The following is a 16,343-nucleotide window of genomic DNA, read 5'->3' as shown; positions in this document are numbered from 1 at the left end:
ACTTTGTTTTCCATGATTTCTAAACAACACAGGTGATTGTAGTAGGACGATAGTGTTATTGGAATATTATATAATAATTCTAGAATCTTTTGCAACATTTAGGAAATAGCCTATAATCATAAACAATGGGCCATCATATTAATTTCACCTTGTGAAAGTATCAGTTAGTCTATAAAGATTTGAAGATGGCTCTCAACAGTACAATTAAAAGTTTACAATGACGCAGGAAAGAACAGCCATGTGCTCTTTTCTCCAAACCATTCATTTATTACAATTTATTTAAAAACATTTTAATAGTCGTCCACAGGTAAATGTTTACGTTCTGGTGGAAAATGAAATGATCACATAAGCTGGGAATTATTTAATTTGAGAGGGAAACGTCGGATACATTCTAATTTTTGCTCTGATTCGAAGCTTATAGACAAAATATGCAACCTAAAACATTTAATTTGATTGACTAAAGTGGGTGAGTGAGTAAGAGGCTCACACATTGCGGTGTTGTCAATTACAAATCCAAAGCGGAATACTGTTGGATCCGGCCATTTAAGGGTGTTACAAAAAAACAAAAACTTTTGTTTGTGTTTATGTCATCAGGGCACATTCCCATTGAAGGAGATGCCTGGTACCAGGGCTTTACTGGTAGCACTCCTGCAGGAACTTGGTTCTTGAATTGCGCAGTTGTCCTCCATGGGCTCTGTCATGATCCAAAGTCAAAGTGAATAATGACAGTGAGACGATTGCTTTAGCTTGCATGCACGCTGTGTAGTCCACATTGCCTAACCGTTGGTTCTACTTCATTTTACAACATGATTATAGTCGTCCACCAGTGGTTCAGTGTAACGAGGTTTCTCATTTGGTGAAAGAGGAAAAAAAGCCAAAATAAAATGGATGACGAATTCATATGTGGCATTATTTCAAATAGATGAGCCCGGCTCATCCACGCCTTTTGTTTAATGGCGCCATGTGTGCAGCAGACTCGTGTAGTCACTATTAAAGAATAAACATGGATAAAAACAAATAATATAATCCATGTGAAAAGACCCTCCTGCATATTCACAGACAACAGTGTAAAAAGTCTCTGTGGTGTCTCAGAGGTTTGCAGGAGAACGCGAGTCATTCACTGTGATCTGTTAAAGTTTTAGTAAATAGTGAAACGCCGATTAGACTCATGGGACTGCGGCTTACACCTTATTTGGGTTACATGCACAGCGATTACTGAGGTATAGTACTTTGTTAATGCAGATTTTGAACTGTGTGGAATAGTGTAAGTGATAATAATTCCTCATTCTGTGATTAAAATATTAAAATTGCCTGGGGTCTAATAGTTTTCTTGACAGGGATAGCCACTCTCACTCTCAGTAATAGTGATTAATAGTAATTAGTATAATAATAATTAGAATAATCTTACTTGTAAAACTTAATAATGCATATGTCATAACACAAATGCATGTCAATGAGCTCACTATACAGTTTGTAGTACTATGCCTGTTTAAGGAGCTGTAGCTGTTTAGCTAGCCTACCACCAGCCCATAAACATAAACACTCACAGCACACATCTCTCTAATTGTCATAAGGCAGCAAACAGGAATCTGTTGCTGTTTTCGTTTTAGTGCGCCTGTGGTGTTTGAAAATTATTCGTTTGAACCTCGGAGATCTTACCTAAAGCCAACCACTCCTACACATCCAACTCTTCCAAATTGATATATGACAATATCTACTTTCGATCACGTGTCTGCGGGGCGACTTAGACGGATTGCGCGTCATCTCGCCTTCCCAAATTTTTCCCTTCTGCTGCAGCTCGTATCCAAAACATCTATCTATAGTACGGAGTACGAGAGTGAGAAAGATGTTTAACTCGGTGAATCTGGGCAACTTCTGCTCCCAGACGCGCAAAGACCGGACATCCGAGTTTGGGGACAGGACGGGCTGCGCGTCCAACATCTACCTCCCCAGCTGCACCTACTACGTCCCCGAGTTTTCTGCCGTCTCCTCGTTTCTTCCACAGGCCCCGTCCCGGCAAATCAGCTACCCTTATTCCACAAATCTGTCTCAAGTACAGCCGGTACGGGAAGTTTCATACGGCTTGGACCCTGCTAGTAAATGGCACCACAGAAGCAATTATGCATCGTGCTACTCGGGAGAGGATCTGGTGCATAGGGACTGTCTTCCACCATCCACCATGACAGAAATGCTTATGAAGAACGAGAGTGTGTACAGCCACCACCATCACCATCATACCCATCCGGGCTCCAATCACCCTTCCACAGGTTTTTACTCCGGCGTGGGGAAAAACAACGTCCTCCCGCAAGGTTTCGACCGCTTTTTTGAGACCGCATACTGCAGCAGCACGGACAATCAGTCAGACAATTGTTTACAAAAGGGCGAGGGGGGAAAGCTGGAAAGCGACTCCCAGCAGCAGCAGCAGCCCACAGCCTCTGTACCCGGAGCCGCGGAGCAGGAAAAAGACCCAGAAGATGAGGAAGAACATACAAATTCAGGCTCATGCACTTCTTCTTCCGCAACAACCAAGGACGGCAACGCCAGCAAGAGCAGCCACTCGAGTAGGTATACCGAAGCAGTAAAATGGGGGAAGGTTAAGGGGACTAGCCCGGTGTTTTGTCGGTCAGATTTTATGTGGAGTTTTATAAGCATTCAAAGGATTTTATTATAACCCTACAAAGCTCTTTCTTGCAACGAGAAGAATTTTTACGATGGGAAAGCGCTTTGAAAAAAAGGAGATGTTATACACAGACGCCTCTATGGTGAGAGTCTGTGAAATTTTTAAGAGAGAGCTATTGTGACAAATGTTAACTTTGATCATGAACTTGCGTTGGGCATTTTAAAGGATTTTCTCGTTGGGCTGTCGAGAGTAAAAACCAATTGGGCAGAACATTGCTTTTGGCGTCTTGTGAATTTTCTTTTAGCACTGGGTTTGCCCGCAAAAGACATGCTGCACAGAGTATTATACACTTTAAGGTTAAATGCTATCTATCTATCTATCTATCTATCTATCTATCTATCTATCTATCTATCTATCTGTCTGTCTATCTTATCTATCTAATCTATTAGAACGTTTCCTCCATTTACCAGCAGACAATAAATGATCAGTTGTACAGAATTGAGTGGTGTTTTGCTTGTCTTTGTGTTTTGCATAGGTCTGCAAATTATTCCTATTTCCTCAATAGCCGCTGGAAAAAAAGCTTCAGTCCAAATCCATTTAGGTTTGCATTTGGCCTCTAATAATGAGTTGCAAGCAAGCTGACATTACTGTTTACTTAAATGGCTAGCATAAAGTACTATTATGCTTGTTTTTAAGTGTTGAAGTGGCTGTTATTGTATCACACAGGTCCTATTTGTTTTCAGCCTACATTGTTTTAGCCCATCAGGCTGCAGATACAAGCTAACTGAGGCTAGTGTTCCCCACAAAAAATAACTATTAAAAATATATATATTTCCCCAGTCACCTGTTTGATAAGAACTTACAGGGCCACAGAGGTCTGCATAGGCCATTGCAAACATGGCCAGTGCATTTCAACTCACTGCCAAAAGATTGTGTAAATTGTTAGTTTAGCTCCAGAGGAATGTGACGTACATAATGCGCTCAAATACTTTTGTTGTTGTATATTTATAACAGATAAACACGTACTTAGAGCCGGTAAGTTGATATTATTTCCTCTCCAAGCGATTCTGATATTTAACACTCTTTATGGCTGGTTTATCTGATATCCTCTGCTACTTTGCTTGATGAATGTTGACTGAAACGTTATCATTACTAATGCCACTGAGACAAAATTCTTTGCATCTTGCAATATCAATAGTTACCTCAGCACTGAAGCCCATTTTTGTATGTAGCCTCTTATTGTTAATTCGTGTGATTTTGTTGCTATGTCCCGTGCCACGCTGATGTTATTTTGAATTGTATATATTTTTTTCCTTCTTCAGGCACTCCCCGTACAAGGAAGAAGAGGTGTCCATATTCCAAGTTTCAGATCCGAGAGCTGGAGCGGGAATTCTTCTTTAACGTTTACATCAACAAAGAGAAAAGGCTTCAGCTTTCCCGAATGTTAAACCTCACCGACCGCCAAGTTAAAATTTGGTTTCAGAATAGAAGAATGAAAGAGAAGAAGCTGAGCAGAGATCGCCTCCAGTACTTCTCTGGAAACCCCCTATTGTGAGCACGAGCAGAAAGTGTCACAGTCTTGGTCAGTGACATTAAGGCCTACTCTTATCTCACTGAATTGTAATCATGGGCATAACCATTTTCTAAAGGAGCCCATATCACCAACAGTGCAATGTTAAAGTGGACAGTGGGAGTAAAAGGCCTGCATGGGATAAAGTCGCCATTTTCTTATTGCCCTACCGGCGGCGGTGTATTTCTAGCTGGTCCCCAGCAAGGCCTACATGGTTAGAATAATCATTTATACCTATGCTGTTCTTGAATATGTCCCTCTATTTATCACGATTCTCCGTTGTGTTTATTCTATTGTTCATATAGACATATTTGTTGTTAAAAATATCAAATGTAACAAATAATTTGAATCCTTATTGCGCAGACAACTTTTAGCTCTTCCCCTTCTCTCTGGTCTATGTATATAGCATATTATTATCTAATTATTTCGCGAGCGGGGTATGAACAAGCTATAGCAAAAATCTCCAGGCTGCATTTTTCTCCACTAAGAACTGTGACGTCCAATCTGTGAAAGTATATCTCCCCATGTACAGAGTAGCCTATGCAATGTGCATTCGTGACTGTAAATAGGCGTAAATGTTGAATTTCCTTTCCCCTATCCCTGCTGCTATTTTTCAGTACACTGCCCACACAACTTTAACAGCTTTAACGTCAACACTCGTTAAATTATTTGCTTAAAACATTGATGCTTTGGAGTCCAGAGAAGAGGAACAGATTGCTGGCCTATGTATCATTAATATAATACCTATGAAATAAACAGAAACATATAGGCAAAACTCAACGACTATGTGCTTTTTGTGCTACCATTACCATTATTATCACAATTACCATCACTAGTATGACTATGTATTTATTCCTGACAGCCGCAATGTTTGCTGCTTTTGCTTCGTCGTGAGTCAGACGCCTTTTGGAGATGGCAACTACTCATAAATATGTGTATATGCTAAAACTGTTGGCCTACACACATAACATTAGGACGGTTTTTAACTTGTGTTAATGGCCAGTTCTCAATAATAAACACATTTGCTGTGGTAAATTTGGTGGCGGTTGTGAAACTAAGGAAATAGTGTCGGCGGGCCTATACTTGTCAGATTTTAGGATATTGAAAGATTACACCGCTCTGAAAGATCATGTTTACAATTTAGCAAGCGTGTTAAACGAAGATAGAGCCAAGATCTTAGAAATGTAGAGAAAGAGAGTGGAATGATAACCTCTTTTAGTGCCCACTAAATGGAATCGCCACTCTTGTAGTCTAGACACTGCCATAAAGACAGAGGCACTAAATGGCTATTTTTTTCTCTTAATTGCACCGTCTGTTCGGGGGGGAATGGCGTTCACTTCCGCAGTAAATAGTAAACAAGCAAGACTGGATGTCCAAAGCTGGGGGGGGGGGAGACTTGCCAAGAGCTTTCGACATGAACTCGGTCTGTGCAGTCTGCAACGTCAAACCAAACCCCCAACCCCCTCTGCACACCCGTCATGTCCGCCACTCTTCTGATCTCAAAATTTGGAAGGCGCAGCAAATCCAGTCTTTTTCTGAGTAAAGATGTATATGTATATATAATATATAATTATTATTATTATTTTTAAGGTTTGGCATGTGAAAGACCTTGTGAAAATCCCAATGTGTTGCAGCTCAGAGATTGTCAAGCATTTGAAATAATAGTCTATTTGTCTGAGCTGACCCCAAACGTCGCCTGTTTCAACACATCAGCTATGAATAAATAATTGTTGACTAATTGGGCCATGTGTTTGGAGTTATAACAAGAGATAGCTAGGGGAAAGGAAATCATAATTGGCATGTTCTTTTTTTCTCAATTAGCCTGTGTGTGTTTGTGTGTGCGCGCCTTATGTGAGCGCATGTGTATTTCGTATGTGTGTCCCCAGCATATGTGCATGGCGATTGCACGTGTGCATTAACTACAATTTATAATTAAATGTAGTCTTTGAACTTCAATAATGTCAAGGCCTTCACCTTTAACCCGCTGCAATAAAGTGGAATCAAGGAGCCCCTTTAGCCCGGAAATGTGTGCAGCGGCGGAATGGGCCAATGAGAGTGAGTGGGAACAGAAAATGGAATGTGTACAGAGACCAACTTTGACCCCTCGCATTAAGCTACAGCAGGTAACTTTGCCAGCTTTAGCACGCCCAGTAAATACACTTTATTGTCCCTGTAAAATGTATACGTTTTCACGCATGAGACGTTTTAAACCACGTTGGTATAAACTGTAGGCCTGTATTTGTATTCTCTAAAGAAAAAAACAGGTTGGTGTGTGGCTGTCGCAGTGTGCTTGTCGTAATGGGTGGTTCTGTAAGTGCAAATATGACGGTTTGTGCGAGCGTGCGTGGGTCAGTGCATCCTTTGATTCCTGAGTTTAGAAGTCACTCGTGCTCCGGCTGCTGTGCAAGGTTCAAAGAACTAAAAACTCAGAATGAAGTGAACACATATTCATGCAAATGTCTGCACTGTAAGATCAAAAGGTTAAGGACTTGGCTAGGGTTTTAATTTTTTTATATAATGAAGGGAAATAAAAGGACGATGGAAAAACTCGCTCTGATTGTATCCACGTGATACACTGTGTAGTGCACATATCAGCGAAAACGTGGCAGGTATTTTCTCCGTGTCAATCTGCATATGTCAGTGTAATATCAGGGAGGACAGGGGTTCGTTCTGACAAAAGAAAGGATATGCAAACTGGCGGAGATCAAGGCTATAGGAGCCCCTCTCTTGCCACTCCCACCAACCTTGGCCCTGGGACGGTGACGCGGGTAGGCTAATTTGTAGGTTTCTCCAACACACAACGTCACTAACAGAGAGCGCTGCAGAGGCTTCTTCAAATGTTGTCTATCAACCACACGGGGGCCAGGAGTCTCCCGGCCTCTGCACTGTTTTGTTTCCTCAACGGGATCTTGAAAACGTTTTCCTGAGATGGATGCCTCGGTGACATCAGAGTAGTGGCCGTGGAGACAACCTCTTGGTGATGTGGTGTGTGTCAGAGGGACGGTCCACTGGAATGCAGCTCTTGCCACATGCTTCAGGCTGGCTTGTGCACTTGGGTGTTGTGGTTAAGGAAAATGGCGGTGTGTTTTTATGTAGATGAAACAAACGGGTGTGTGTGTGTGTGTGTGTGTGGGGGGGGGGGGGGGGGGGGGGGGGGGGGGCTTTTCTTTTATTTAAGAAATATATCAAGGCTGTAAACAAATTTTTTTTTTATTACAAAGAAGAGTTTGAATTTATATATAACATTGTGAGATTATTCTCGAAGGCCCATAAATCTAACTAAAATAATATGACGGCATGAGGAATGACATCTTACTCACTGAATACCAAAAAAAACAAAACACCATTTTTTTTTCTCGTGGCAATACAATTAACAGCTTAGGGGAAATCTATAAATAAAGCTAGAACAATACAAAAAAGTAGTAAAATGTTTTTTTTCCTAATATGAAATTAGTAACGTTTCCAGATATTTAGTTATGGATTTAAGGCAATTATTCATCAGTTATAATTTGTTAATTGTTATTGTGTTTTATTTGGAAAGTAAATGCAGTGGAATTCCTGTTTTTTTCTCTGCAGATACTAATCAAGGGGTTATAGGCTATTGAATGGTTTTATACTACAGTGTGCTACTCGCATCCCAGCACCTATCCTGTTCTATAGGGCCATAAAACAGTTCGACGCTGTAAAACGAGCTCTTGCTATTGCTGCAACCAAATAACTCTCAAAACGCTTGAATTTACATTCGCGCATGTGTACCCTATTTATTTATTGTTGCCACCAAGCTTAGTCTGACTGTAATTTACAGCAAGTTTTAAGTTGAAGAAATGGCAGCTTGTAGTGTGTATTTGGTGTGGTAGTCAGTGGTAATAATGTAATACTGCTGTACTTTGATGGCAGTTACTACTCTTGTTTTTAATTAAGAACTTACATGATTCTGACACCATAAATTTCCAGTTGTGCACTGAGTGGACAGCAGCATGAAAGAGGACACAAAGCAGAACCTCCTCACATCCAACTGGAAAGATATTTCAAAGTGGCTGCCAGGAGCAAATTAGTTGTGTCGCCCCAGTGGCTCATGATTAGTAGTACAATAAGGAAACCCGCTACCATGCCGCCTGTCCCGCAGCATTCAACACCCATACCTGTTTGTAATATGGTTACAGCCTCCAGGTTTGCAATCAATTGGTCGATAATTTAGTGGTGAAAGTGCTGACTCTACTTTAGACAAGTGTAAAGACGGTGTTACAGTTGGAGTCAACTCTGTGTGTGTGTGCGTGCGCGCGCGCTCAGGGTAGGTTACACGTTAGCGAGCAGTGTTAGTGTGTGAGGAAATTCCTGAGGGTTTAATGTATGCAAAAATACAGCATGCACACATAGGCCTAGACAAAAAAAAACATTAAATGTTAGCATGCAACACTATCCTCGTTGCAAATGGAGTGTCTTTTTCTTGAAATTGCGTTCGTGTTTCCACCAGAGAAATAGATTTGGGTAAACAGCGCTTTTTTTTTACGGAAGCAGAAAGGTATGCCTGCTCAGCGAAAGCTTTCTTCCATTTTTTTTAAAAATAGCCGTTTTGTTCTTACAAATGTAGGATTAATAAGCTGATGATGGGTAGATCTGCTGTCTTACTGGCAAAATGATTAAATCACAAACTCCTGTTATTACGTCTGTGGCAGGTCTGTCAGGTGTGTGACATTCCACAAGTCTACGGTTTCCTTTATCATTTCAGGTCTATATGACGACATAATGCATATTTTCCTGCACTGCCAGGTCTATGATATACTAAGACGGAGCCATCACAATGTTCTCTGCAGCTCTTGTGAAATTTAACCATTATCTAGAGCTCAGTGGTCCCTGCAAAGTTGTACACATATCATTTGTTTTTATGTACATGACTTTTTTTGTATTGGGGAGAGTTTGAGGTATAGCCTGCAGGCTAGGTGTGAATGTGTCATAAAGCAGTTTGTGTGTGTGTGTGTGTCAGTGGGGTAAGTTTTGTGAGGTGGGCCATACATTAGGTGTGGTTATTAACGTGTCCATACATGAGGCTGTGTGTATGTGGATTAAAGAAAGATGGAGTGTGAAAACAAGATCCTTAAAAAGCTTTTATTCCAGCATTTTCCTGTTTTTGGTTGAAGTAACTGCATAAAATGATTTACCATATTGGTGCATGCCAGTTTATTGTTTATATTATGAGTTTCTAAGGGTTTCATGAGCCCAAGATGTTGTCCACGCCCATAAGACCACGTTATCCGTGGATCCGCAATTAATGTAAAAGTCACAAAAACTGAAGAGGCAAGTTTTTCACCCCACATCAGCAATCTGTAGATATGACAGTCCGCATTTATTTTATAAATGTGAAGAATAGGGCATGGAGAATGACAAATACACTGGCGTTTATTAAATATTTATTTCACTTACAATTAGTGCATCACAGTCAAGCAAAGGCTCTGTCTCATCTTGAAGCATCACTGTTTATGCAAATGAGGACAAATATTCCAAGACATACATTGATAATATATCTTGCCCTTGTCTTTGAAAATAAGTCTGAACTGAACAGACAGATAGACAGGCGCGCGTGCACGTTTCTCTCAAACCAACTAGGATACAAGCACACCCGCATAGCAGTGGTTAATGATTTCAACATTTTAAACTCGCTAAATGCATGCCAGCAGTATCTGCTGTTGGAGTTTTTAAATGTTTGCTAGAGATCTGTTGGTACACACACACACACACACACACGCACACACACACATAAATATATATATAATTTAATATAAACATTTTGTTTAAAACGAGCGAGTGAAGCAGCAGTGTGTTTGTATTTGTATTCTTTCGAGTAACTGCGGGTTTGTTTGGACTGGATAAAAGTGTACTTTCTGCAGCACAGAAAACCCCAGGCCTGGAGTAACACAACACATGACACATCATTGGAAGAAACGAGGATCTGTAACTGAACACAAGATAACTTTATTGTCTCCCAGTAACAGAAAGTGTCATTTAACAAGGCTAAAAAAATAAATAAAAAAAGAATGCAGATTTATTACAAATTTAAGACACACGCGCGCAGAATAGGACTGAAACTGTTGAAAGTACAACTGACAAGAACAGTTCAGACTATAATGCTTATTTGAATCTGTTCAGGGTGATGATATACGGAGATACGGAGTGACAAAAAAGTATTATGTGTGTTAAAAACTAATTCATTAAAGTAACAAAAAATCACAGATTAACTATTTACTGTGGGCTTTATCCAACAACATTTTCTCTCTATCCAGTCGTTATGAGGCTATCACAATAACATTAGTGGCCTATATTCATGTTTTTTATTTATTTAGATGTTTTAAAATACGTGTATTCGAAATCAGTTTCAGTGACTAAGAGGAGTGTAACCTGCTTATTTTTCATATTCACTGTATTCGTGTTTCGCAGTGGTATTCTACATAGCCCTGAATGTTTTCACCTGACTGTGACAAAATTAAACTCTTATGGTAATGTTGATAGCATCTGATTAGAGCTGATGAGAGAAGGAGAATTGTTTTTAAAAAGTATCTGTGCATAAATACTTGAAAAAGCGAAGCTAAACGAGAGCCACAATTCACAAACCAGCTCTTCTGGCCCGCAACTAGTCTGCGAATAAAAACAAAAACGCCAGTAAGATTGTTAATTTCAGATCTGTTACATATTGAAAACACATGCTTTTCATTATGTAACAGATCAAGGAACATCCTGAAAATAATACTGATGACTTTCCTTTTACACCACAATAATTAATATCGTTATAGGTCCACCGTCCACTAGCGTACAAATTCCACTGTTTACTTAATAATTTGTAGCCCATTTCAAGAAAATAACCAGGTAAAGAGCCAAGTGCGGCTTCAGTTATCCCAATCTAGTGAAAGTTTACTAATTGGTCAAATAACATCTAATGTGTTTGCTTTTTTAAAAACAAAGTCTAGTGTAATTCTGTTGTCGTAAAGTCTTAGGAAGAAAAATATTTGGCCCTCAATCAATAAAAGAAATAAAAGACAAGGCCGTGGTGTTTAATGCATTGAATGTACTGTCTATCTACAAAAGGATGCCAGTAAAATACATTTCATATAGGCTATCATATCACAATCTTAAATTTAGCAGGTAAAATGCAAAAACCAACATGTCATTTTTAGGCTACTTCACAACGTCAAGGGTTAAAACCTAGTTGTTGTTTTTTGGTTTAAAATTCACAAAGAATTCCACATTTCTGTTCTAGTTTTCTTTTTAATAACACACCGGACAGCTTACCTTGCTAAATCGGTGGCAACAACAAAGCAAATAGATGAAAACAACAAAAAGAACTGACACAAAATGCACTCTTTCTTGTGACAAATCCGCGATGGCTTCATCTCCATTGCCCTGGCACCAGGGTGAAAAGGAAATCACATGTTGACTACATGGATTTCCTTTCAAACATCAGAAGTTCCAGATTAAACAGAATTAAAATACTCAAAAGCCACGTAGTAAGAGCCTTACAAATAAATTCATTGCTGCAGCAGCCGTCCTTTGTTCCCACTGGTGTGGCCCTGCTGTCCTGACCAGCAAACGGTCGCTAGGTGGCGCTCTTGCTCCATCAAAAACCCTCCAGGTTTCCCAACTTGACCGCGCTGACGTCACGTCAGTCTGAAGCATCAAGGCCACTTCCACGCAGCTATTGGTCTAAAAATCACATGACATGTCTCCTAACATCCATAATTATGTTACTGATATTTTGCACCCCCCTCCAAAAGATGTCAGCATCCTACTGTCCTTATTCTCCTGGTAAATCCCGTACTTCAGAGCAGTGGAACACACCAAACGATTACCGTGTTGCCAAATGCAAAAATGACATGTCCGAATAACATAGCGCCCGGGAACTTCCTGATGGATTCCTTAATGGGAGGATCATCTTCCTTCAGGGGTGAGGGTTATTCCAGCAACCCCGGAATGTACATCCACACAGCTGCAGAGTACGGATATTCAGTGATGAGAAACATTGGGAAGGTTGGACCATCTTCACTCTCCAAAAGAGACGATGTTCCTCCGGGCGGTCTGCAGCTCAGCGGCTTCCAGGATGCGCCCTACCTGTCAACACAGCTGGCCACATGGACCCCAGGCTCCAAAACCAGCAGGGACGAGCAACCTGTTGCCCAGTGTTTACAACCCTGCTCGTTTCCAGCGGGCAACGTCAAAGAGGAGGCGTTTTGTTGCCTCTATCAGGATGACAGCAATAAGGGGAAGCAGACAACAGAGTCTGCTACTTACATCCGGCTTGGAGACAATAGCTGCCGGCCTGAGCAAACAGCCGCCTCGTCCAGCGCCTGTTTCCAGGTGTACAACGGAGAGAGGCCGCAGCAGGACGGCCAGCAGTTCCCCTCCGGCTTCTCTATGACCCACTTGGCGACATCTGTTGAATCAGCACCAGAATCGACAATAAGATGCAGCAAAGCGGCGCAGGAGACAGCGAGAGAGGTTTTAAAGACAGATGAGAGTCAGAGCAGGAAGGAAGAGAAGGCCAAGAGTGACAGCTGTTCAGATAACTCGGACGGGGAATTAAAAGGTAGAACATTATACTATACCCTCCTCCTCCTCCTCCTCCTCCTCCGTGATACACGTGTACACACACGCACACCTCCATGCATACAAACACACACATACATACCACAGACCATGTGGAGACAGTTTCCATATAATATTCGCAAGAGTTATTAAATGCTGTGTGCATCGTGGCCTTATAGTGCAGGCTTGTGTTTGATGGCAGTCATATGGGCTGTATGGGCATTTGACAGCCTCGCCTAGCAGGGGTTATGGTGCCCGTGGTATTTAACACCTTTCCATTAATGTGAGAATGTGAGATGGGCAGTTATCATTGAAATAAACACGCTCACACACATACACGTATCACACTCTCACTTTCTCTCCTACATGGGTCATTTACATTGTGAGACTTAACCATTTTTAACAGCTCCGTTTTACGCCTCAAAATTAGGGTATTGAGCCAACATAAAATTCAACTGTTTTTTGCTGCACAGTTGAAAACCTTTTGTCATACAGGCTAGTGCCCTGGCTTATTACAAAACTCGGGGAACATTTAAACAGCATTTCTCATAAATACATTCACACTTTTCTGCTTTGATGTATCGATAATTCAGGACAATTCAGACCAGTTTTTACTACATAACTATTTGGAGTTAAAGTCCACGTCTGAGGACAATTTTCCTTTCTTTTCCTTCATGCTAACAGTAGCAGCTTAAATGAACCGAATTTGTCTTATTTTTTTCCCCCGTTGGACAAAACCACGAATATGGATGACATTTACTGTTATACATGATTTTAAATAAATAGTTAGGCTACTATTAAATATTTTAAACACACACGTACTATTATTATTGTTATTATTATTAATGCCGCTAATAAATTGATGCTAGCTACAACTAATGCTATTGCTCACCCCTCTGCCATTTCTCTTTAGCTCTTATTTAAAATTAGTTTCAGCTTGTTGTGTTTTTTATGGTTTTAGCTAGCAGCCTCATTCGTGACAGCCGACAAGCTCCTTTCGTTTTATTTTAATTTAATTGGAGGACATAGGCAGGCAATAGGACTCAAAATGTGTGTGTGTGTGTGTGTGTGTGTGTGTGTGTGTGTGTGTGTGCGCGCGCGCGCATGCATCCTGTTAATCCCATATTACTGAATTAAATGTTTTTGGTAATGATTAAATGTGGGCCACACACTGAGTGTTCACCTTAGGGTAATTATTAGTGTAACCTGCGTGTCGCGTGTGTGTTTGTGTGTAAAAGAGGCGTTATTCCCTAGAGTCTGCAACCTAATCAAGGAATTAACTGATTGCGCAGCAGTGTGATTTGACCTGCTATCAAGAAGATGCCTTGTTTCTTGGTCTTTATTTTTTTTTCTAAATATGGTATTGTGCTTCAGAGACTTCCTTTTGTTTTGGGATGAACCTCCGAAAAAAAATCACTTGGCTCCGGTGTGCAAAGGTAATAAAATTTTATGGGAGTCTGAGGTCCAACATAGACAAAAGATGTGCTTACACACCCTACTTTGATTTGATCTAATTATAGCTGTACACCACACAAAAGCAATTTGCAAGCGGTAGGAGTTGTAGCAATAGGTTGATATTCATTTTTTGAAGCGACAGTCACGGAGAGTCCACGCCCAGGTAAAGCGGTTCTTATAAACTACTCATTTTGATCCAGATTAACGGTATTGAATGTGCATTTCAGATACGGGAGTGTGCGTTAGCATCCAATGTATTGATGGAGGTTATTAAGCTGCATATGATCTCTGCACAAAATGACGGATTTGGCCACAGTTGCTCATACATTATTTTCTCTTGCTCCGGTAGATGATTTATCCGCGGAACAGACAACGGGAAGCTGGTTAAAAGCCAAAAGTGGGAGGAAGAAGCGGTGTCCCTACACAAAGCACCAGACGTTGGAGCTGGAGAAGGAGTTCTTGTTCAACATGTATCTGTCTCGGGAGCGCCGCCTGGAGATCAGCCGGAGTATCAACCTGACCGACAGACAGGTCAAGATCTGGTTCCAGAACAGACGCATGAAGCTCAAGAAGCTCAACAGGGAGAGCCGAGAAAGGGGGCCGAATGCAGTTTATAATTACTCCTGAGGAGAGTTTTACCTGCAAACACATTCACATTAACTTACACACACACATACACACACTCACATACATATACATAGACATGACCAGCAGATATAGATAGACATGCATGTGTCATCTTATAATGCATTCACTTATCATTTATCAAATTTCTCTTTATATGCACATACATACTCACGTACACGTACACACAGCGTGCCTTCCTATATGAAAACGCTCTGACCTGCAGACTAGCCTGCAGGTGAACACTTGCAGCAGCATTGGAACGCTGAGGGATTATATTACCTTGCAATGATAATTATGATATAACATGAACCAAAGGAGGAGGCAATCTCAACCAGTCTATAAATATCTCGTGGCTTGCAAGCAGTTTCACTTTGCTGTCCTCTAATGAATGCTTTGCCACTTGTGCAGCTTCTTCGTTGGTGTCTGTTGCTGTGGCATATTCGTGCAGTGAAATGTGCATGCACACGATGATATTAAGCTATGTCATGGCAAACGAGTCCAAAACAATAAAAAGGAGGGGAAAACGGAAAGATATTACCAACTTTGTCCTTCCCCTGGCATAGTGGTGCAAATGAGAGGGAGGGAGAGACACTGCGGATGAGAGAAGGAGATTATGGCAGTTTTAATAGAAGTGAGAGACCATAACGTTGATTTAAATATTATCCAGGTGACCACAGTAAGTCAAGGTCATAAAATTCTAATGTCAGGTTCGCCCTGGAAAGCGTTGGGGGTGGATTTTATGATCTGCAAATATAATGTGCTGCAGCAGTAAAGATGCGTTTAAAGGTGTGTGTGGAGGAGGGCTAATCCACACAGCAGAGACTGCAATGTGCAGGATCCAGCCGGGGCGCTGGGCTGGAAGGAGCAGCCGCCTCCACCCGGGATAATGGAGCGTCATGGGAGCATGAGATAAGAAAGATAGTGGATAAAAGGGACCGCGACGGCTGCAGGAACAATAATAACAACGGGCATCACACGTGGATAACTAAACGCACCGGGAAGGCGTCTGCAGGAAGCAAGTAAAGGTAGGACTACGTAACATTTTTTATTTCCTGTTTTGGAAAGTATGCCATCTGTCAGGGGAGGATGCTTGACAGCTCTCGTGGCAAGCATGGTGCACGCCTGCACACGTCGATAGTTTATATGAAGATGTTGAAATGAATGCTGGTGATTTCTGGTTTCTTTTTCACTGGAATCAGAATTGTCGGTTGCTGAATATTTTTGCATTATGCTTCCGGATACTGTGACTGAAAGTTTGCTTATTTGGAACAGCTGATTACATGTTTGTGCTGTGCTGCTACGATGCTCTTTACAGAATTGCAACAAAGTATATGAAGACTGAACCTGTTTTTTTATGAGTAAACAAGTCATAAATGCAAGTTGTCTACAGCAGTGTTAAGAAAGTAGCTTGACTGCAGCCCTAATAGAACATAGTGTGTTTTATTTTGTTGGTACTCGCCTTTTTTTTTCTTGGTGCTGGAGTTAATCCTCACTTGATTT

The 16,343-nt window shown here is 41.0% G+C and overlaps 2 protein-coding genes and 1 long non-coding RNA gene across 5 annotated transcripts in view; 2 read left to right on the top strand and 1 right to left on the bottom strand.

Annotated features, from left to right (window-relative positions):
• Nucleotides 1-4,959, top strand: part of hoxc11a (homeobox C11a) — an 84,493-nt gene extending 79,534 nt beyond the window's left edge. Inside the window, exons 1-2 of one of the 3 annotated variants that reach the window (XM_038722540.1) lie at nt 1,769-2,561; nt 3,943-4,959. In XM_038722540.1, coding sequence (XP_038578468.1) covers nt 1,847-2,561; nt 3,943-4,175 — 948 coding nt within the window. In that variant the 5' untranslated portion in view covers nt 1,769-1,846 and the 3' untranslated portion in view covers nt 4,176-4,959. Of the gene's footprint in view, nt 1-1,768; nt 2,562-3,942 lie in introns of those variants that run through there. The other 2 variants (XR_005444825.1, XR_005444824.1) reach the window with 2 other exon arrangements.
• Nucleotides 4,960-10,138: 5,179 nt separating this feature from the next.
• On the bottom strand, nt 10,139-15,560 carry LOC119905468. Its single transcript, XR_005444823.1, has 2 exons — nt 15,382-15,560; nt 10,139-12,609 (listed from the first exon to the last, which is right to left on the bottom strand). It is a non-coding gene; the product is annotated as an uncharacterized LOC119905468 (long non-coding RNA).
• On the top strand, nt 12,033-14,843 carry LOC119905461 (homeobox protein Hox-C10a-like). Its single transcript, XM_038722531.1, has 2 exons — nt 12,033-12,762; nt 14,566-14,843. The coding sequence occupies exons 1-2, from the start codon at nt 12,048-12,050 to the stop codon at nt 14,841-14,843; spliced, it is 993 nt and encodes a 330-aa protein (XP_038578459.1). The 5' UTR covers nt 12,033-12,047.
• Nucleotides 15,561-16,343: the final 783 nt, after the last annotated feature.

Source organism: Micropterus salmoides, unplaced genomic scaffold, assembly GCF_014851395.1.
Source record: "Micropterus salmoides isolate LMB-PRFRI ecotype aquatic unplaced genomic scaffold, ASM1485139v1 Ms_hic_scaffold_16, whole genome shotgun sequence".
Lineage (NCBI taxonomy): Eukaryota > Metazoa > Chordata > Actinopteri > Centrarchiformes > Centrarchidae > Micropterus > Micropterus salmoides.
This window is presented reverse-complemented; position numbering and strand designations above follow the sequence as displayed.